General features: G+C 39.1%; 1 protein-coding gene across 2 annotated transcripts in view; it reads left to right on the top strand.

Moving 5' to 3' along the window:
* CDK6 (cyclin dependent kinase 6) overlaps positions 1–22,199 on the top strand; it is a 253,653-nt gene that overhangs the window by 169,516 nt on the left and 61,938 nt on the right. For both annotated transcript variants that reach the window (XM_043588857.1, XM_043588858.1), the window contains exon 5: positions 12,978–13,087. In XM_043588857.1, the coding sequence (XP_043444792.1) occupies positions 12,978–13,087 (110 nt within the window). The remainder of the gene's footprint in view (positions 1–12,977; positions 13,088–22,199) is intronic.

Raw genomic sequence — 22,199 nt, 5'->3', positions numbered from 1 at the left:
ACTCCACCTCCCTTCATCCTTCAGTGGGGTCATTATCATCGCCCCTTGAACACAGTACACAGGCCCTTGACTACTGAGTCAGGGAAGATTCCTTCCATCTCCACTTGGAGGGAATACTCATCTCAGTTCTGTTTCCCGGTGTCATTACCCTCTGAATCTCCTTACAAATCCTCTGAATCACATTGGGTTCAGCCTCACCTCACTCCAAAAATCCAGTTTCTTTTTTAAAGATTCATGATTATTCAAAAGTACTAAGTTATTATTAAATGTTATTGTCCCCATATTCTCCAGTCTGGCAGAGTGCCTCCATCCACCATCAGCACTGCCCCTAAGGTTCCCTGTGCTTCATTTATGTATCCAGTCATCAGATAATTACTGAACACCTTTCAGGCATGACCCTGCGTATACACTGTGACCAATAAATTGAATGACCGTAATGGAAAATAGAAGGTTCAAGTGCTGTAGAAATTCGGTGGAAGCTCAGGAGAGAGCAGTCATTTCCAGTTGGGAGGCCAGGAAAGGCTTCATGGAGGAAGTGATATGTGAAGATTCAGACCTGCAGAGACTGACGGAAAGAATATCCCACAAAGAGAACCACAAGCAATGGCCAGGTGGTTGGAAATCACATCTAGATGGAGCCAGTGGCTCCATTTGTGAACCAGGACAACTGTAGGTCCTAGGAAGGATAGACAACCTTGCTGCTGATAATGGATATGTCAGAGCAGAGGCCAAGATCGTTTGTTGTTGGCGCAGTGCTGTGTTGAGAACCTCATTTTTTGTCGTCTCATCTGTCAAAACATATTATTCTGGCCCTTAGATTATAACTGAGTCTATTTGAAATGACTCAGTTATTTGTTGCAAAGTACTTTGTGTGTTAACTTTTATTGGTTTTTTAATTCTTTTTTTTTAATTTTTATTTATTTTTTAAAATTTACATCCAAGTGAGTTAGCATATAGTGCAACAATGATTTCAGGAGTAGATTTCTTAATACCTCTTACCCATTTAGCCCATTTAGCCCATTTAGCCCATCCCCCCTCCCACAACCCCTCCAGTAACCCTCTGTTTGTTACTCCATATTGAAGAGTCTCTTATGTTTTGTCCTCCTCCCTGTTTTTATATTCTTTTTGTTTCCATTCCCTTGTGTTCATCTGTTTTTTATCTTAAATTCCTCATGAGTAAAGTCATATGATATTTGTCTTTCTCTGACTAATTTTGCTTAGTACAATACCCTCTAGTTCCATCCACATAGTTGCAAACGGCAAGATTTCATTCTTTTTGATTTCCCAGTAATACTCCACTGTGTGTGTGTGTGTGTGTGTGTGTGTGTGTGTGTGTGTGTATCACATCTTCTTTATCCATTCATCCATCAGTGGACATTGGGGCTCTTTCCATACTTTGCCTATTGTTGATAGTGCTGCTATAAACATTCGGGTGCATGTGTCCCTTTGAAACAGCATCCCTGTATCCCTTGGATAAATACCTAGTAGTGCAATTGCTGGGTTGTAGGGTAGTTCTGCTTTTAATTTTCCAAGAAACCTCCATACTGTTTTCCAAAGTGGCTGCACCAGTTTGCATTCCCAGCAGCAGTACAAAAGAGATCTTCTTTCTCTGCTTCCTTGTCAACATCTGTTGTTGCCTGAGTTGTTCATGTTAGCCATTCTGACAGGTGAGGGGTGGTATCTCATTGTGGTTTTGATTTGTATTTCCTGGATGATGAGTGATGTTGAACATTTTTTCATGTGTCGGTTGGCCATCTGGATATCTTCTTTGGAGAAGTGTCTATGCATGTCTTTTGCCGGTTTCTTCACTGGATTCTGTTTTTTGGGTGTTGAGTTTGGTAAGTTCTATATAGATTTTGGATACTAACCCTTTATCTGATATGTCGTTTGCAAATATCTTCTCCCATCCTGTCGGTTGCCCTTTAGTTTTGCTGATTGTTTCCTTCACTGTACAGAAGCTTTTTGTTTTGATGAGGTCCCAATAGTTCATTTTTGCTTTTGTTTCCCTTGCCTCTGGAGACATGTTGAGTAAGAAGTTGTTGCAGCAAGGTCAAAGAGGTTTTTGCCTGTTTTCTCCTCGAGGATTTTGGTGGCTTCCTGTCTTACGTTTTGGTCTTTCATCCATTTTGAGGGTTTTTTTGTGTAGGGTGTGAGAAAGCGGTCCAGGTTTATTTTTCTGCATGTCACCATCTGGTTTTCCCAGCACCATTTGCTGAAGAGACTGTCTTTATTCCATTGGATATTCTTTCCTGCTTTGTCAAAGGTTAGTTGGCCATACATTTGTGGGCCCATTTCTGGGTTCTCTATTCTGTTCCATTGATCCACATGTTTGTTCTTGTGCCAGTACCATACTGTCTTGACGATTACAGCTCTGTAATGTAGCTTGAAGTCCAGGATTGGTATTTAATTCTTAATAGCTTCCATTTAACTGGCTTGGCAGAATTAGAATTCTGATTATGCTATTCTATTTTTTTTTTAAGTTTATTTATTTATTTTGAGAGAGAGAACATGAGCAGAATAGGGGCAGAGAGGGAGAGAGAGAATCGCAAGCAGGCTCTATGCTGTCAGCGCGGAGCCCGATGTAGGGCTTGATCCCAAAACTATGAGATCATGATCTGAGCCAAAATCAAGAGTCGGACACTTAACCAACTGAGCCACACAGGCACCCCTGAATATGATATTCTTTATTTAAATGTGTAACTTTAAAGAACTGAATTTTGAGACCCTTTATGAAAAGTCAGTGAAATTGCCACTAATTTTGATTTTTGCTTTGCAAAACCACAGTAGTTTTGTGAAAGGAAAAAACCATACATCCTAGAGAGTTTTATATTGGTTTGAAGCCAATAAACAGCTTAGAGCATGGTTTAGAAAGCCTTCATTTTGGCACTATAAGGATTGAGTTCTTCCAAGAATCGTATCCATATTCCTCAGAAATCCTTATCTAAGTTTACATTTGAGATGTGATGTTGAAGTGGACCCCAGAAGGAGAATATCACCATACTGATACCCTCCATAAGTAATTACTAAACCCAAGTACAGGCAAGGAAGTCCAAAGAATTCTTGGGTCTGTACAGTATCTACATTTTTTAAAGCTTCATGAACATTGCCGCATCATTTAGGGACTCTTAGAATCCGAACAGAAGTCATCTTACAGATGATTTTAGTCTAAATGTCCTTGTTGACAGAAATTAAAATGAAACTTAGGTAAGAATTTGCCAGCCATGTTCATTTCTTCATCTGCAAATCCAATGTGTTAGTCAAGGTCCCACCGGGAAATAGATGGCACACTCACAATAAGATAATTCAAGAAAGGTTTGTTTACAGAGACCAGATCTACAAAGGTGGTTTAGAGGAAGTGCAGTGGATGGTGCCGGAACTTTGATCTCAGTTGCAGCCAAGCTGTTACCATTCCCAAGCTTGACGGGAAGAGGGCAAGCAGTTCCCGGAATGGGTAGACCCCAGGATGGAGAGAGACTTTGTAATGGCTGCACAGCCAGCTCTAGACAACCTTAATGGGAAGCAATCAGGGTGTTAAAGACTCACCTCAGGTTTCTCCCTTTCCCTGAACTCCTGCCTAGGCTTCCCAGTGGCTAAGCCCAGGAAGAAGCTGGAGGGCATGTGGTAGGTACAGATCCACCCCCGCCCCCCAGGCCAGAGACCATCTGAGAGGCAGAAGGAAGATGACCAGCAAAGTGTTCATGACGTGCTTTTCTGCTGTTCGTGCATGTAGCCGTGCAGTAAGGGTGGTTCAGATAATCTGCAAAGTTTTTTCAGGATCTTGGTGAAAGGATCATGAATAAAAAAGACTGTTAAATTGAATATTAAGGAAGAGTGGTTTACTCTGATGTATTTTGAGTCCGAATTGGCTTGGGCTCTACTTTATCTTACACTGTTATTGAACTTGTTCAAAAAAACTGTGGGTAGAGATCAAAGCAGTTTAAATAGATACATCCACTTAAGTAAATATCCTTGAACTCCTCTCCCACCCTGCCGTCTTCCGCTCCCCCTCCTGTTGCCAAATCCATTCAGCACCTCTAGAGGCTGTTAATACATGTAATGATTATAATAAACATCGCATTTGCTTTGGTTCCAGCTGGCTCCAGCCACCAAACTCTGTCCCATAGTTCATATTGTTGTCTTTGCTTAATAGACAACTGCATTGTTATCATTAGAGGCTACCTTTGTCATAGATTTCTAAATGTTGATCTTTATACATTGCATTCGTTGATTCCCTCTACATGTTTTTAAGCTTAAACTCACCATTATATTTTGTATTTAAGAATGTTTAGAATTACAAAGCCTCAGGTAGAATTGATTACATTGTTGAGAACATTCCTCACTTCATGCCCTAAAATCTTGAAACATGTTTTTTCAGTTTTGTCCATTCCTTAAAAAGCTTTGAGGTAAAAATTAATAAATCTGCTTGCGTGTGACAAACTGGTTTTAAGTTAGGCAGTCTTCCATCAGAAAACTTCAGGGGGCGCCTGGGTGGCGCAGTCGGTTAAGCGTCCGACTTCAGCCAGGTCACGATCTCGCGGTCCGTGAGTTCGAGCCCCGCGTCGGGCTCTGGGCTGAGGGCTCAGAGCCTGGAGCCTGTTTCCGATTCTGTGTCTCCCTCTCTCTCTGCCCCTCCCCCGTTCATGCTCTGTCTCTCTCTGTCCCAAAAATAAATAAACGTTGAAAAAAAAAATTTTTTTTTAATAAAAAAAAAGAAAACTTCAGAAGTACAGAAGTGTGATAATTCCAAAGCAAATAGAATGTATATTTTACTGTCAGGAAAAATTGTTACAGTCTATTCTAAAAAACTTTGAATTTACATATTTTCAATCCCATGAAGTTGTAGAAATTATCATCATTTGAGATATTTTAGGTAACAGTGACCTAAGTGAGGACTGAGAGACTCTGGATCAGAGAATATGGAATATTCTCCAGATAAATTAGCAAATTAAAACTGGGGACACTGCTGATATATGAGATAATATTACATAAACTAGGGAACAACTATTAGATTTATATCTATTGCAAAAGGTAGTAATTTGTTATTTTTATTTTTTTTATTTTTTTTTTCAACGTTTATTTATTTTTGGGACAGAGAGAGACAGAGCATGAACGGGGGAGGGGCAGAGAGAGGGGGAGACACAGAATCGGAAACAGGCTCCAGGCTCCGAGCCATCAGCCCAGAGCCTGACGCGGGGCTCGAACTCCCGGACCGCGAGATCGTGACCTGGCTGAAGTCGGACGCTTAACCGACTGCGCCACCCAGGCGCCCCGTAATTTGTTATTTTTAAATGAAGGACTTGAGCATTGTTGGGTTTATTATTATTATTTTTTTAGAGAATTAACTGGAAATGAAAAGTCAATTAATACTTTCTTTTGGAATCCAAGCCTGTTGAATTCCACACAGACAAAACCAAAAAGATGTCTCTTTAGACAAACGCTGATAGAGTATAAGCAGACACCTAATTAATAATTCTGACTCCTCCCATTTTCTTACAATGATTTACACATAGACCAACCAAAAATCTTAGAAATACCAAAGAGATTTTTTAATCTTTTTTTATTGAAGTTATTAAATAGGAATTTGACAAATAGATGTCATATCATACAGAGCACTGTTGTTCAAAACTGAATTTTGAAATCTTTTTCTTAAACCTTATTTTTAAGGAAATCATTTAACCCCAAAGGATAGCTGAGGTTTTGAGATCTGTAAAACTCTTTTAAGAGTTCACATTGAAATATCTCAAAGTGAATTTAAAATCTTTCCCTCTTGGTTATTTAATTACAACCTGTATGCTCACCTGTTGATTTATGGATGTTTCCTGTGTTGGATATTGAGGAAGGAGCACAGAGTTGGAAGCAGATGGTCCTGGTAAGAATCCCAGCTCTTCAGCATCTCTGCTCCATGATTCTGGCCAAATGACTTAGGCTCTCTGAAATTCAGTTTTCTTAGCTACCAAATGTGCTTACTAACAGCAGCTGACTGACTTTGTACTTCTGAAATCATCCTCCGGCCCCTTTTTCCTTTCCACATTCCATCTCCTGCACTGCCATATTTTCATAGCAACTGTTCATTTAAAGCTTGCTGTTCAGGGGCACCTGGGTGGCTCAGTCAGTTAAGTGTCTAACTCTGGATTTGTGCTCAGGTCATGATCTGGAGGTTGGTGAGTTTGAGTCCTGCATCAGGCTCTGCACTGCTTGGGATTCTCTCTCTCCCTCTCGCTCTCTGCCCCCCACCCCAACTCGTGCACTCTCTCTCTCTCAAAATAAATAAAGTTAAAAAAAATTTTTTTAATTAAAAAAAAAAAGGCTTGGTGTCCATGTATAGAGTCCTAGCAGACATGCTATATATGTATATGATTATTGTATTACTACATATAATCTGTTAATAAAAATGAGAAGGAGAGCCGGGGGAGGGTGGTCAGTCAGTTGGGCGTCACCTCTTGATTTTGGCTCAGGTCATGGTCCCAAGGTCATGAGATCGAGCCCCATGTCAGGCTCCACACTAAGCGTGGAACCTGCTTGAGATTCCCTCTCTCCCTCTGCCCCTCTTCTTCACTTGCTCTCTTTCTCTCTCTCTCTCTCAAAAAAAAAAAAAAATATTACAATATATTTCACACTCTTCCAAAACTTACTTATTCACTTAACAGTATATCATGGACATCTATCTGTGGTAGCACAAATGAGTGGAAATGAAAACTAGCTCATCTTTTTTGCTGTCATGATAACTGAATAATATTCCCCTATTGGACATTTTGTGAGGTAAACATCCTTGTGAATACTTCTTTGTATACTAGACTAATATTTTGGATAAACTCCTGCAGGTAGAACTCTGGTTCAGCAACATGGGCACTATTCCTTTTATAAATACTATCAGATTGTCCTCTAAAAAGGGTGTGCCAATTAGGTTGAAACCGTTTTCCCATACCACAGCCAACCTGGAATGCATTTCCACTAATCAGGCAAAAATAATACCCCTTTATTGTGATGGCTTTCTTTATTCCTTCCTTATTTTTTTAATGAAATTAAGTAATCTTTGATAGTGTGTTTCTTCTTGTGAATTGTCTTTTTATATTCTTTATCCATTTTTCTGTTGTATTGTTTATTTATGTAATTTTTTTAGATGTTTTAATCCAGGTTGTTATTTGCCTTTTGCCTTTATTTTATACTGTTTGACAACGAGAATTTCAGCTTGAAATAGCTGGATATGTGAATCTTCATCTCAAGGTTCTATATTTCTCTTCATGCTGAAAAAGTCCTCCATATCCTAAGGTCCTCTTCTGTTTTATTTCTTTTCTTTTTAAGTTTATTTGCTCTGAGAGAGAGAGAACATACACAAGCAGGGGAGGGACAGAGAGAGGGTGAGAGAGAATCCCAAGCAGGCTCTGCACTGACAGTGTGGATCCTGATGTGGGGCTCAAACTCAGCAAACCACGAGATCACGACTTGAGCCGAGATCGAGAGTCAGATGCTTAACCAACTGAGCCACCCAGGCACCCCTCTCTTCTGTTTTCTTCTAATACATTTTTCTAGCTCTACTTTTTAGGTGTTCTATGTATATACCATTTCTCCTTATACATGGTGTAAAGTAGGGATCAAGCTTACTTTCTTCCAAATGGATGGCCAGTTGTCTTGATTTCAAATGTTGAAGTATATTTTCTAACTAAGATGAAATTCAGCACCTCTAATAAGAGTGTTAAACTCCATAAATAGATCAGTCTCTTTCTGGACTTCATTCTTTTTTTTAACCTGTTAGCACCCACTGTTTTCATTTCCATACCTTAGAATATATTTACAAATTCTCCTCACCCTTATTTCTCAAAGCTAGTTTTAGCTCTTTTTTAAGCATTATTCTGCCAGAGGCCCTGTATTGTCAAAGTTAAATTTCTCCCACAAATCATTGCATTGCCTTAAACTTCCATGTTAATATAGGAATGACAAGTTTTTTTATAGTATGACTTTTTCCCCATCCTAGTCATGGTCTGTCTCATCATTTATTTAGTTTTTAAGTTCTTCAACGATAGTGTATCATTTTATTTATATAGATTTTTCTTTTTTTTTTAATTCTTCAGTGTTTTTTTGTTACTATTGTGAATAGGATACTTTTTATATTATATTTTGTAACTGACTTATTAAGATTTATGTATTTATTTTATATCTTATGTCTACCATCAGCTAAATTATTATTATCCTAATAATATTTTTGTTGTCATAAATTTTATTTAACAGAATATAAGGCCAATGTGTATAGGGCAGAATCCCTTAGAAATACAAGGAGATTCTGGGGTAAAAAAAACAAAAACTCAATTCTCTTCCAGAGTTTGACAAAGTATAGAAAAATATAAGGATCTGTATGAGACAAAGTCTTATTAATAAAGAACCTCAGACTTAAGAGAATTGCTCTTCTGATACCCTATGATACAAAATCCAGGTATGCACATAGTCCTTCAGAAAGCAATAATAAATTCTTTCAAGTAAAAATTGTACAGGTTACATTCTCTGACCATGGATTTGTAAACCTGAGATTCCAACAATTAAAAAATAACCATAGGGGCACCCAGTAGGTTGAGAGTCTGACTTCAACTGAGGTCACAGCGGTTCTTGAGTTCGAGCCCCGTGGGCTCTGCACTGACAGCCCCTGCTTCAGATCTTCTGTCTTTCTCTCTCTCTGCCCCTCCCCCACTCACTCAAGCATGTGTACTCTCTCTCAAAAATAAGCATTTTTTAAAAAGAGAGATAAATAACTTGACCATATGGAAATTTTAAAACATTTTTTTGAGTTTATTTATTTATCTTGAGAGAGACAGAGAGAGTAAGCAGGTGAGGGGCAGAGATAGAAGGAGAGAGGAGGGATCCCAAGCAGGCTTCTCACCGGCAGCACAGAGTCTTACTCGGACTCAAACTCATGAAACTGAGATCATGATCTGAGCCAAAACCAAGAGTTGGACACTTAACCAACTGGGCCACCCGGGCGCCCCTAAAACACTTTTCTACATAATGTATTCTTCAAAGTAGTTTATTCTTGGATTAAAGAGAAAATTAAAGTTAAATTATATATTATTTAAGGAACGAAAATGAGAAAAGTCCACTTAAAAATATATAAGTAAATCTTCTATCATTATTTAGAATTGAAAATAAGTCAAGTTTCGACATAGACAGATAAAGGCAAACAAAGAAACTAGGATGAGGAAATTTATAAAGATAAAAGTGGAAGTCAATAAAGTATAAAATAAAACAGTTATTCCCCCAAAAGGGAAATAAAGCTCTATGTCAGTTGTTTTTAATAAATAATACAACTTAAGCTCCTGGAAAACTTGATATGAAGAAAAAACAAAATTACACAACATTAAGAAAGAAAATTCGATTTTCTCTTTCTCAGAAAACCGAGGAAACAAATGACATTACAATAATTATAAGAAATACTATGTACAGATTTAAGCCAATACATTTTAAAATCCAGATTAAGGGTTTTCATGGGGAAATCCTTTATCATTACCAAAATTGACTCAAAAAGAGACTGAAATCTAAACAGACTTAAGAAGAAATTCAAAAGATTGTTAAATACGTAACTGCTAACAAAGATCCTGACCCAGATGGTTTTATGAGTGAGTCCTTTTAAGAGACTGATCATTCTGATGTTGCTTATAATATTCCAGAATACAGAGGATAGAAACCTTGCACATTTCTAATATCAAAACATGAAAAATTAACCCAAAAAATAAAACTGTAGATCATTCTCACTTATGAATATAAGTTAATATTCTAAATAAATATTAACAGATAGAATCTAAGGGTCTATGAAAAGAATAATATATCATGATTGGGAGTGATTTACTCCAAAAAGGCAAGGATGGTACAATATTAGGATATCTGTTACTGTGATTAATATACCACTCATAGAATGAAGGAGAATGACCACGTGGTCATTATTAATAGACATTTAAAGATATTTCATAAAAATTCATTATCCATTTTGAGTGGTAACTAATTTTTAAAAGGAATAGAAAGGAACTTTCTAAACATATCAGTATAGTTATTTTAACTGTCTACACATTGATTTGATGATCACAATAGGTACACTGATTAAAGTACTACAAGTGAAAACAGTCCTACTAAAGAGTTTTGGAATGGGTAATCAGTCAGAAATCAGAGCCTCTTTAGAACAGCTTAAAATAATGCAATATTCAGATTAAAATTTTCATTCCATATGATGCTAGACTTTATTTCAAATGGAAGTGAGAAGGTGGGTGTGTGCCTGTACACTATGTTTATAAACCACTAGCGGAAGAAACTTTATGGGCCATTTACACCCACACTTTTGTTTGCAGTGTACCAGAGAAGGAGGGAAATATTGATAAAGCAGAAATAATTTATGCAAGTAAAAACTAGAGCCCAGAATTGGATGCTCTTCTTAGCAAATGGAGTAAGTGCCTTCTTTCTCAGGAATGACTGGTGATTGAATTTTGCCCGATTATCTTCTAGCAATGATTGCCTTAAATCATTAATTAGGTATTTGTTAAACCCCAGTTGTTATGCGAGCAGTATTATGATGGGTATTTACAGATGTAACCATGGATAAAATCGGGCCCATGCCCTCTGAAACAAACCGTATTATGAACTATATTACAAGGTGTGATTTTTAGGTGGCACTGGGTTCAGGGAGGTGATGGCATCAGAGGCAGGCTTTGTAAGATAAATAGAATTTCCACATGTGGAGAGAAATGCTTCCCAGACCAGAACAGTATCAACTAAAGCATGGAGGCAGGAATTGGAGGAAATGTCTATATAATTGAGTGGTGCTCAGACCTAGCCAAGGATCAGTATTACCTGAAGAACTTTGTTAAAAAAAAGAGAGAGAGGGAGAAGAACTCAAGGACCCCACCATGGAGACCTAATTCAGTGACAGAGAGATAAGGCCCAGACATCTATGTTTTTCTAAAATCCCCATGGATGATTCTGATGCACAGTCAGGGTTGAAACCCAGTGATGTGGTCTAGTATGTGACCATCCTGTAAGGATTATGGAGATATTATGGGATATACTGCTGGGAAGATAGAGCAGAGCCAATGATAACTGAGTAACACTATATGGTATTGTAGGTTTGTTTGCTTCCTTTTTTTTAAGTTTATTAATTTTATTTTGAGAGACAGAGAAAGCACACACATTAGTGGAGAAGAGAGAGAGAGGGAGGTAGAGTATCCCAAGCAGGCTCCACGCTATCAGCACAGACCTCAATGCGGGGCTTGATCTCCTTAACTATGAGATCATGACCTAAGCTAAAATCAAAAGTCAGACACTTAACCAGCTGAGCAACCGAGGCACCCCATCTGCTTCCTTTTTTTAATTTCTATTACATCACCACCATCCCTCCATTAGATATCAACCAGATATCCCTTACACAAAATTTGACCTCTTGTGTGAATTCAAAGGAAAACCTGTTAAATGAGAGGAAGAGGAGGAACCGATCAAGAATCTTGTTCCAGTAAGATATGGCTGTATAATCTGCCACCCCCCCAAACTTAAAACAACAGTCATTTTATTATCACTTCTAATCCTGTGAGTTGACTGGACTCAGCTAGGCAGTTCTGGTCACTGTGACATTGGCGGGGGTGGGCCACAGTTGTCTGGGGGATCAGTCTAACTGGAATGTCCAAGACGGCTCACTCGCATGGCTTTCAGCCAAGAGCTTAGCTGGGGCTCTACACTGGAACATCTTTGTGGGCTTCTCACTGCGTGGCACCTGGGCTCCAGAGGAAGTGTCTCAAGGGTAAGCATTCAAAAAGGCCCCGACTACCAGGCTTCTGCTGACCTAGTTTTGGTAGCCTCAGATATATTCTGTTAGTTGAGTTGACCAGATCACTGAGGCCAACTCCTCAATGGAAGGTGAATTTAACTCCATCCCTTGATAGGAGGAGCAGCATGTGCCCACAGGAAAGAAGGAAATAGATGGCTGTCGTGTTTTGGAGAACTGCTACTGCATTCTTCATGCACCAAGTACTGTAGCATCAAAGTACATAAAGGAGACTTTTAGGAAGTTTAGATAGATGTCAACAAAAGTACAATTAAACAAAACAATAAGTAAGGATAAAAGGAATCTGAATAATACAACATGCTTATGTAGTAGATTTATGTCTTGAATTCCTTATCTGACGGTAAAGAATATTACTTTATTTCAGGCATTCATAGAATATCTGCTCTCCCCAAAAGAGAAGCACTTGAACCCCTATATACTGTATACAGTATTTATACAGTATAAGCCTGAAGCCTATACATCTGTTTCCTTACCTCCCAGCCTTGCAGAAGTAGTTACAGTTGTGTTTGTTTCACCTGTTACTGTACACTACTCTGTATTAAAGGAGATTCTTCCTATTTAGGAATCCGGTACTCTGGATGGCTTTTTTACACATAGTATAAACAATTCAGTTACACATTCTGTCTTAAGTTGTTTTTTATTTGTTTTCTGAAAAGAGCGGCATTGAAGGGGGTTTATTTTGATTTTGCACAGTCTCATGATACGAGTAGTTTTGACTTGTCCTGGGTGCTCTTTATACTTCAAGGTCAACATCCAGCAACCACTGGACTCATCTTCTGATTTCCCAATACTGCTGACCTAGGAATTGAGCTAGAATCATTGCCTACACTTATTTTCCATGTATTGTTTTTTTAAGCCCCTTAACAAAAAGAACAATTTTGAGATTCGTGTTTTTTTAAGTTTTTGCTTTGCTTTCTGAAATTCAGTTATTTTACCATCCTAGTAAGAAACACCCAAGTCTGAGGTGGGAACCCAGGTTGTGGGGATGATGTCATTTCCTGACCTGTCAGTAATGAGTCCTAGTTGTTTATTGCTTCTATCTCAGCGTCCCCATATGATGGCTAAGAGCTCTTTCTGAACTGGATCTTGGCATTAAACCAGCCAGGATGAGAAGTTTAAGCAACCAGCCATCTTCCGCAGTAACGCTCAGATCTGTTTGCCGTTGCAGGTCGTCACGCTGTGGTACAGAGCTCCAGAAGTCTTGCTTCAGTCCAGCTACGCCACCCCCGTGGACCTCTGGAGTGTTGGCTGCATATTTGCAGAAATGTTTCGTAGAAAGTAAGAGATGCCTTTTGTTTCACTCTGTCTTCCTTAGAAAGAGGCTTTTTGGTCTTCAGTAATTTAAGTGACAGCATAGCATTTCTGTTGCAAGTAAGCTCATGCTAGGTCCAGATCCACCTGCTTCGGGTACCATGTCAAAGCCTGTCCTGGAGATGCTGTCTCTACGGTGTACTTACGGTGTAAGTCCTTACGGTGTACTTTTGTATGACTCTAGCTTCCAGCTCTCAGAAACTCTGTTTGGAAAGTAACATGCCACTGTTCTTCTGACTTATTTTTGTTGATGATGATAGGACGTAAAAATATCCTCACGGTGGACTTTGTACACAGGAGAAGGACCAAGGCTGTTAAATGTATGGAAATTTTGATGGTGAGAATAGTTGCTTAAACAGAATGTTCAGATTGAAAAGGAATAGGCAAAGAAGATGTCAGCACTGCTTCAGAATACTGAAAATGCTGTCAGATGGAGGAGAGATTAGACATACCCAGGCACCACAGAGAGCAAAACAAGGACCAAAGATACAGAAATTACAGAAATAAAGACTTTTGCACAGAAGTGGGAAAATCTAATGTTAGGCAGTCCTCTGAAGAGACGATTGGGGTCACTGAAAGTGGTGTATCCTCACTGGGTATTCAAGAAGAAACTGGACCACCACACATTGGAAGTGTTTGCAGTGGCATTCTTGGAGTGGGTGGATAGGCTAGATGACCTCCAGAGCCCTCTGATACTGAGAGTCTATGATTCATTTGATTTTCAGGTCACAACAAGTAGCCAAACAATACAACAAAGATTTGCCGGGAAAATAATCCATTCCCAGGCACAAAATTCAGCAAATCAAAATTAAGCAGAGAACCTAATCATAATCTAATGACTCCTTGTTTTCTATTTTCATTTCCCTATGTCCTTGGGAAACCTGAGTTGGGAAGCTGAGTATATTCCTGTTGCGCATGTTATGTTCAGAGTGTTGGCTACATGATAGCTCACAAGGAAGAGAAGTGCTTGACTCTTCTTCTGTTTTAACCAAATGAAGTGTTAGTGCATATAATAAATTTGGGGACCTATTTTTAGAATTCAGCATTTTTGTATATTGCTCACAGGAAGGGATCATGCCAAAGAAATCAAAGTACATAGATGTTTGATGCAGGCCTACTGTATGCCAAGTACAGGACCAAACTTCTTCCCTTCTGTTACCTTTTTATGCTTCCTTATCAAAGATAACTGAGAGGCACCTGGGTGGCTCAGTGCGTTAAGTGGCTGACTCTTGATTTTGGCTCAGGTCATGATCTCTTGGTTCGTGAGATCGAGCCCCACCTTGGGCTTTACCCTGACAGCCCAGAGCCTGCCCTGACAGCCCAAAGCCTGCTTGGGATTCTCTCTCTCTGGCCCTCTCCTGAGCACATGCTCTCTAAATAAATAAATAAACTAATTAATTTAAAAAAGATAATTGAGATGCAGTGATAAATTCATTTGTCTAACATCAAGCAGCTAAAAAGTAGCAAGGGTATTATTCCAAATGAAGTCTTGTGAGTTTTAATCCAATGTTGTTTTTCTACCAAGGAAGGAAGAAAATAAGTAATATTGAATTCAGCTGCAATGTTTACCAAACAAGCTAAATAAGTGGTTTGGAAGTGTAGTCCTTGGACCTACGGCATCAGCATCACTAAGGACCTTGGTAGAAATGCAAATTCCCAGCTCCCCCCATCCCTACTCCAGCCCACTGGATCAGAGGCTCTTGGGCTGGGGCTCAGCAACTTGTGTTTTCACCAGCCCTCCTGGCGAGTCTAATTCACCCTCCAGGGTAAGAACCACGGGGTTGGATGACAAGATCACCAGGGATGAGCAATGTAGATGTGCAATTCCCAGACCTCTCCCTTAGAGATTCTGATTCATTACTAGGCTGGGGCCAGGCATTCTTGTTTTTAAAAGTACCTCATGTAATTCTTTTCATCAGACAAGTGTAGAAAACATTGGGTTAAAGCATTATGGTCAGAACAGGAAATAATTTACTGTCAGTATGGCAAGGTGGGAGACAAGCAGGCATTCTAGTTCATCCCATAAATAACTTCGTTCACCTAAGAGCTGATTAGAGAAATGTCCGTTAAAATTACATTGATATGTCCAGAATTGTCCTCAGATATAAAGATTGATCCTGCTTTTGTAATAAGGGGGAGAGTGATCTGTTTTGGGGGTTTTATTTTGGAGGGACTGTTTGTTTTTAAATAGGCGTCATGAAGGGTTTTTGTTTTGGGGGGATTGTTTGTTTTTAAGTAGGCTTCGTGCCCAGTGTGGAGCCCAGTATTGGACTTGAACTCACAACCCTGAGATCAAGACCTGACCTGAGATCAAGAGTTGGATGCTTAGGGGCACCTGGGTGGCTCAGGTGGTTAAGGGTCCGACTTTGGCTCAGGTCATGATTTCTCCGTTCTTGAGTCGAGCCCTGTGCCGGGGTCTGTGCTGACAGCTCAGAGCCTGCAGCCTGCTTTGGATTCTGTGTCTCCCTCTCTCTCTGCCCCTCCCCCGCTCACACTGTGTCTCTCTCTCAAAAGTGAATAAAGATTTAAAAACAAAACAAGGGGCGCCTGGGTGGCGCAGTCAGTTAAGCGTCCGACTTCAGCCAGGTCACGATCTCGTGGTCCGTGAGTTCGAGCCCCGCGTCGGGCTCTGGGCTGATGGCTCGGAGCCTGGAGCCTGTTTCCGATTCTGTGTCTCCCTCTCTCTCTGCCCCTCCCCCGTTCATGCTCTGTCTCTCTCTGTCCCAAAAATAAATAAATGTTAAAAAAAAACAAAACAAAACAAAAAAACAAAAAACGAGTTGGACACTTAACCAACTGTGCCGGCTAGGCACCCCTGATCGGTTTTTTTTCCAATAGTACAAGACTTGAATACCAGCCACTATTGATGATAAAACCATTATTTTTCTGAAAGATGTTAAAAGAAAGATAAAATTTAAGATCTGTAGTGTTAGGCATTCACTAGTAAGGAATTTGCTGTATTTCTAAGCTAGTTGCTATCTATGCAACGGTTGTAACCTGAATTTTCATTTTATAGCATTAAAGCATTTTCCCACTGAAGTGGTGACATAATTGCTAATCTGGTTCCCAGTCTAGCTTGCAGAATCCTATATAACCTGGGATATATATGAAACATTATTTCTACTAATTCATCAAAACCTATTTTCCATTTATAACATTTTTTTCTACGGAAGAACTCATTCTCTCTTCCAATCCAACATGACAGGAATACCCGTCTCTTCACCCCAGCATGGAGTCTGGGAAGGGGGACTCAATGTTGGAGGTTTAGGGAAACAATGCTTTCATGATGGCAGCAACAGTCTGCTTCAGTTTACTAGGAAAGTGAGATGATGAGTAGAGACCCGTTGGCTTTTTAGATGTGCACAAAAGAAAGTACTCTGTCTCTTGGAGCCTTGCATAGAGGTAGTAAATTGAGATTTAACTGCCTGAAGGAGGAAGCAATATCAGAATCCAGGCCCATGTGGATGAAGGAGAATGAATCCAGGCTTAGTATACGCCATTCACAGGGGGGGTGCCCTGTCTCCTAAGTAGTTCCTGCTTTGGCTTTGACCTTGAATATGGCCGTAGGATCTGACCTTTGTTCCTACTCTGTTTTTGTTTGGTATTTCCTATGATGATACCAAGATAATCTGATTGTGCCCGCTTCTTACTTATGTCAGATGAGTTCTGTGGTCCAGTCCCCAGCTGGTCCTGATTCTGTCTTGATTCCTGAGTCCATCTTGACACACCTATTGCAGTGTCCAGCTGAGAATTTACAAGCCATAGATTCTGAAAGTAGACTCCCTCATTACCTTAGGCTAACTCTAAATCAGAGAATCCTGGCATGTGTCCACTCTGGGTTCCTACTTGTTATTATGGCAGTATTTCCCAAATTTTGTCATCTTTTTTAACACTTTCATGATTTTTGCCATATCCTCGGAACAACTATACTTACTTAATTTTTTAACCTAAACAATTTACCTTTTTTTTTAATTGGAGTATAATTGACATACAATATTATGTTAGTTTCAGGTGTACAATATAGTGATTCAACATTCGTATACGTTACAAATCAATCGCCACGTTAAATCTAGATCCTTTCTGTCACCATACGAAGTTGTTATGTATTATTAACTCCAGGCATACCTCATTTTATTGTGCTTTGCAGATGCTTTTCTTTTTTTTTTTTTTTTAACAAATTAAGGTTTGTGTCCTGCCCCAAACAAGTCTGTCAGCACCATTTTTCCAACAGCATTTGCTTACTTCATGTCTCTGTGTTACATTTTGGTAATTCTTGTAATATTTCAAGCATTTTAATTATTATATTTGTTATGATGATCTGTGATTAGGACTCACTGAAAATTCAGATGATGATTAACATTTATTAGCAATAAAGTATTTTTAATTTTTTTTCCAACGTTTTTATTTATTTTTGGGACAGAGAGAGACAGAGCATGAACGGGGGAGGGGCAGAGAGAGAGGGAGACACAGAATCGGAAACAGGCTCCAGGCTCCGAGCCATCAGCCCAGAGCCTGACGCGGGGCTCCAACTCACGGACCGCGAGATCACGACCTGGCTGAAGTCGGACGCTTAACCGACTGTGCCACCCAGGCGCCCCAAGCAATAAAGTATTTTTAATTAATGTATATTCATTGTGTTTTTAGACATAATGCTATTGCATACTTAATAGACAAGAGGGTAATGTTAAACATAACTTTTTTATGCACTGGGAAACCGAAAAATTCATTTGGATCACTTTACTAATATTTTATTTTGGTGGTCCGGAACTAAAGCCATGGTATCTCCAAGATTTGCCTATATTGCATTCATTTCTCCTCTCTTTATTATTATCTTTCTTCTGCTAACTTTAGGTTTGTTCTTCTATTCCTTTAGGTGTAAAGTTAAATTGCTTATTTGAGATTTTTCCTGTTTCTTGAGGTAGACCTGTATCACTGTAAAATTCGGTCTTGGAACTGCTTTTGCTGTGTCTCATAGATTTTGGACTGTTGTCTTTACATTTCATTTGATTTCCTCTTTGATTTTTTCATTGACCCTAAACAACCTAAGTTGTTTAGTAACATGTTGTTTAGTCTCTATATGTTTGTGGTTTTTCTAGTTTTCTTCTTGTAACTGATTTTTAGTTTCATACCATTGTGCTTTGAAAGACGCCATATATGATTTTAATCCTTAAATTTATTAAGACTTGTTTTATGTCTTAACATGTGATCTATCCTGGATAATGTTCCATGTACACTTGAAAAGAATGTAAATTCTGTTGCTTTTGGATGTTATGTTCTGTAAATATCTGTTCAGTTCATCTGCTGTAAGATGCCATTTAGGCTAATGTTTCCTTATTGATTTTCTGTCTACATGATCTATCCGTTGGTGTAAAGTGAAGTGTTAAAGTAGTCCCCTGCTATTACTGTGTAACTGTCAGTTTCTCCCTTTATATTTGCTAATATTTGCTTTATATGTTTAGGTGCCCCATGTTGGGTGTGTACATATATGTGTTATATCTTCTTATTGGACTGATCCCTTTATGATTATATAATGTTTTTCTTTGTCTCTTGTTACAGTCTTTGTTTTAAAGCCTGTTTTTTTTCTGATACGAATATTGCTACTTTAGCTTTCTTTTCATTCCAATTTGCCTGGAATATCTCTTTACATCCCTTCATTTTCAGTCTGTGTGTCTTTAGATCTGAAATGAGTCTCTTATAGTCGACATATAGATAGGTCTTGGTTTTTTTTGTTTTTTTTTTTTTAATCCATTCAGCCACTCTGCCTTTCTATTGGAGCATTTAGTCCATTTACTTTTAGAGTATTTATTGATGGATATGTACTTATTGCCGTTTTATTGATTGTTTTCAGGTTCTTTTTATAGTTCTCTGTTCCTTCTAATTTTTTTCTCTTCCCTTGTGACTTGGTGACTCTCCTCAGTGTTATGTTTTGTATTTCTTTCTCTTTATTTTTGCATGTCTGTCAGAGGTATTTGGTTTGTGGTTACCATGAGGTTCATATATAATATTCTATATATACATATAGCAGTCTATTTTAGGTGGATTGTTTCCTATTTTCACACACATGCTAAAACCACTACATTTTTACTCCCTTCCATCCATGTTTTATGTTTTTGACACTATATTATATACTATTTTGTGTATTCCTTGACTGATTATCATAGGTCTAGATGATTCTACTATTTTTGCCTTTTAACCTTCATACTAGCTATGTGGTAGATAATCTACTACCTTTACTATAAATTTACCTTTTCCGGTGAGATTTTTTTTTCTTTCATAATTTTCTCCTTTCTAGTCATGGCATTTTCTTCTCCATTTAAGAAAAAAAAAATTTTTAAGTTTATTTTTGAGAGAGGGAGTGCACGCAGATGTGCTCATGCAAATGGGAGGGGCAGAGAAAGAGAGAGAATCCCATCTGGGCTCTGCACAGTCAACACAAAGCCTGAGGTGGGGCTTGATCTCACAAACTGTGAGATCATAACCTCTGCCGAAATCAAGAGTTAGCCACTTAACCAACTGAGCCACCCAGGTGCCCCACCCCCTTTTTTTTATTTTGTAGAGAGTGTGCAAGCAGGGGCGAGAGGCAGAGGGAAAGAGAAAATCTTAAGCAGGCTCCACACTCAGTGCAGAGCCGCCCACTGCAGGGCTGAATTCCACAACCCTGGGATCCTGACCTGAGATGAAATCAAGAGTAGGATGCTCAACCTACTGAGCCACCCAGTCACCCCTCTTTTCCATTTAAAGAAATCTCTTGAAGATTTCTTGTAAGGTTAGTTTGGTGCTGATAAACTCCTTTAGCTTTTGCTTGTCTGCAAAACTCTCTATCTCTCCTATTCTGAATAATTACCATGATAGCTAGAGTATTCCTGGTTATAAATTTTTCCCTTTCAATGCTTTGAATATATCCTGCCAGTCCCTTCTGGCCTGTAAAGTTTCTGCTGAAAAATCAGATGATAGCCTTATGGGGGTTCCCATGTTTGTAACTAGTGGTTTCTCTCTTGCTGCTTTTAAGAGTCTCTATCTTCAACTGTTGACACTTTAATTATAATGTGTCTTGGTGTGGATCTCTTTGAGTTTATCTTATTTGGGATTCCATGTGATTCCTGGACTTGGATGTCTTTTCTTTCACCAGGTTAGGGAAGTTTTTAGCCATTTTTTTTTTCAAATAGGTTTTCTGTACTTTTCTGTCTCTCTTCTCCTTCTAGGATCCACGAAATATCAAATATTAGTGTCCCAGAGGTCTCTTAAACTATCCTCAATTTTTTTTTTCATTCTTTTTTCCTTTTTCCTATTTCAGTTGGGTGATTTCTACTTACATTGTCTTCCAGATCACTGATCCATTCTTCTGGGAACCTCTAACCTGCTGTTGATGCCCTCTAGTGTATTTTTCATTTTAGTTATTGTATTCTTCAGCTCTGATTGGTTCTCTTTTTTTTTTTTAATTTTTAATTTTATTTTGAGAGAGAGAGAGAGAGTGCACATGCAGGGGAGAGGGCCAGAGGGGAGGGGGCGGGAGAGAGAGAGAGAGAGAGAGAGAGAGAGAGAGAGAGAGAGAGAATTTCAAGCAGGCTCCACACTCAGCATGGAGCCCAATGTGGGGCTCAATCCCATGACCCTGGGATTGTGTCCTGAGCCAAAATCAAGAGTCAAACACTCAACCAACTGAGCCACCCAGGCACCCCTAGTTGGTTCTTTTTTATATTTTCTAGACAATTTACTTTTGTTAGCCTCATCCTGAGTAAAAATATATAAAATCACAGATTTGAAGAACCATTTATGTGCCTAGTACACACTCAAATAGATATATAACCATTAAAATTATTGAGAAACATAGTCCATGTTCAACCCCTAAAATCATCTCTCTCACATGTCACCAGTGGTCTATGTCACATGTTGGAAACCTTTTAACAAGCATTTCATTTAATCTACAAGTAACTTACTGTGTGGCTACTATATGCAAGACCCTTTTCTAGAGAGATAAATTAAATTCTAGTGGGGAAGAGAGGCATTGCGTGCATGATTAGTTAATTAGCCAGAGCCAGGTAAATGCTATGAAGAAGCATAGGGTTCTGTGAATAAGTATAATGAGAAGAGTGTTTCCAGAGAGGGAAAGAGATTTCTTAGTGGAAGGCCAGAAGTCAGGATTAACCTAACTTAGAGGTCACACCCTAGTTGTTTAAATAAAATTATTATGGGGCGCCTGGGTGGCTCAGTCAGTTAAGCGGCCGACTCCGGCTCAGGTCATGATCTCGCGGTCCGTGAGTTCGAGCCCCGCGTCGGGCTCTGTGCTGACAGCTCGGAGCCTGGAGCCTGTTTCAGATTCTGTGTCTCCCTATCTCTGACCCTCCCCTGTTCATGCTCTGTCTCTCCCTGTCTCAAAAATAAAACGTTAAAAAAAATTTTTTTTAATAAATAAATAAAATTATTGAGGAATAATCATTTATGTATTAGGAAGGCTCACCATTCTCCATAAAACCTAAGGAGAAAAATAAGAAACAAAGGGAGGTGACATTTGTCTGTCATGTGACAGACACAGGGCCAGGTCCTTCACACACATTATCTCACTAAACCCACATTCTGAGGACTATTATCCAGTTTCCAGATGACAGGCCAAAGTCTCCTGCAAGGAGAGTAAATAATTGTCCATGGGCACACAGCTCTTAAATGGCAGAGCCAAATTTGAACCCAAGTCTGCCTGACTGTATAACGTTTGATTGTTTTTCACTCTGTCATGTTTCTGCCCTTGCTGTTGTTTCACCTATTAGGTTATATTTTTATCTGGAATGTTTTATGCATTATTACAGTGTAGCAGCAATGACATTTTAGAAGGTCAAGAAGCAAACCATGCATTTAATACCTTTGATTTCCAGTCTCTCCTGTCTTAGAAAAGTTGGCCAATTCTCTGTGATATTATTAAGAGTTGCCAGAGAGGGACGCCTGTGTAGCTTAATCGTTTAAGTTACCAACTTGATTTTCGGCTCAGGTCATGATCATGGTCTTGAGAACGAGCCCTGCATCGGGCTCCACGCTGAGCATGCATGGAGCCCACTTAAGATTCTCTCCCTTTGCCCATCCCCACTTG

The sequence above is a fragment of the Prionailurus bengalensis genome, chromosome A2 (genome assembly GCF_016509475.1).
Source record: "Prionailurus bengalensis isolate Pbe53 chromosome A2, Fcat_Pben_1.1_paternal_pri, whole genome shotgun sequence".
Classification (NCBI taxonomy): domain Eukaryota; kingdom Metazoa; phylum Chordata; class Mammalia; order Carnivora; family Felidae; genus Prionailurus; species Prionailurus bengalensis.
The sequence above is the reverse complement of the archived record's forward strand: the minus strand, read 5'-3'. Positions and strand labels throughout refer to the sequence as shown.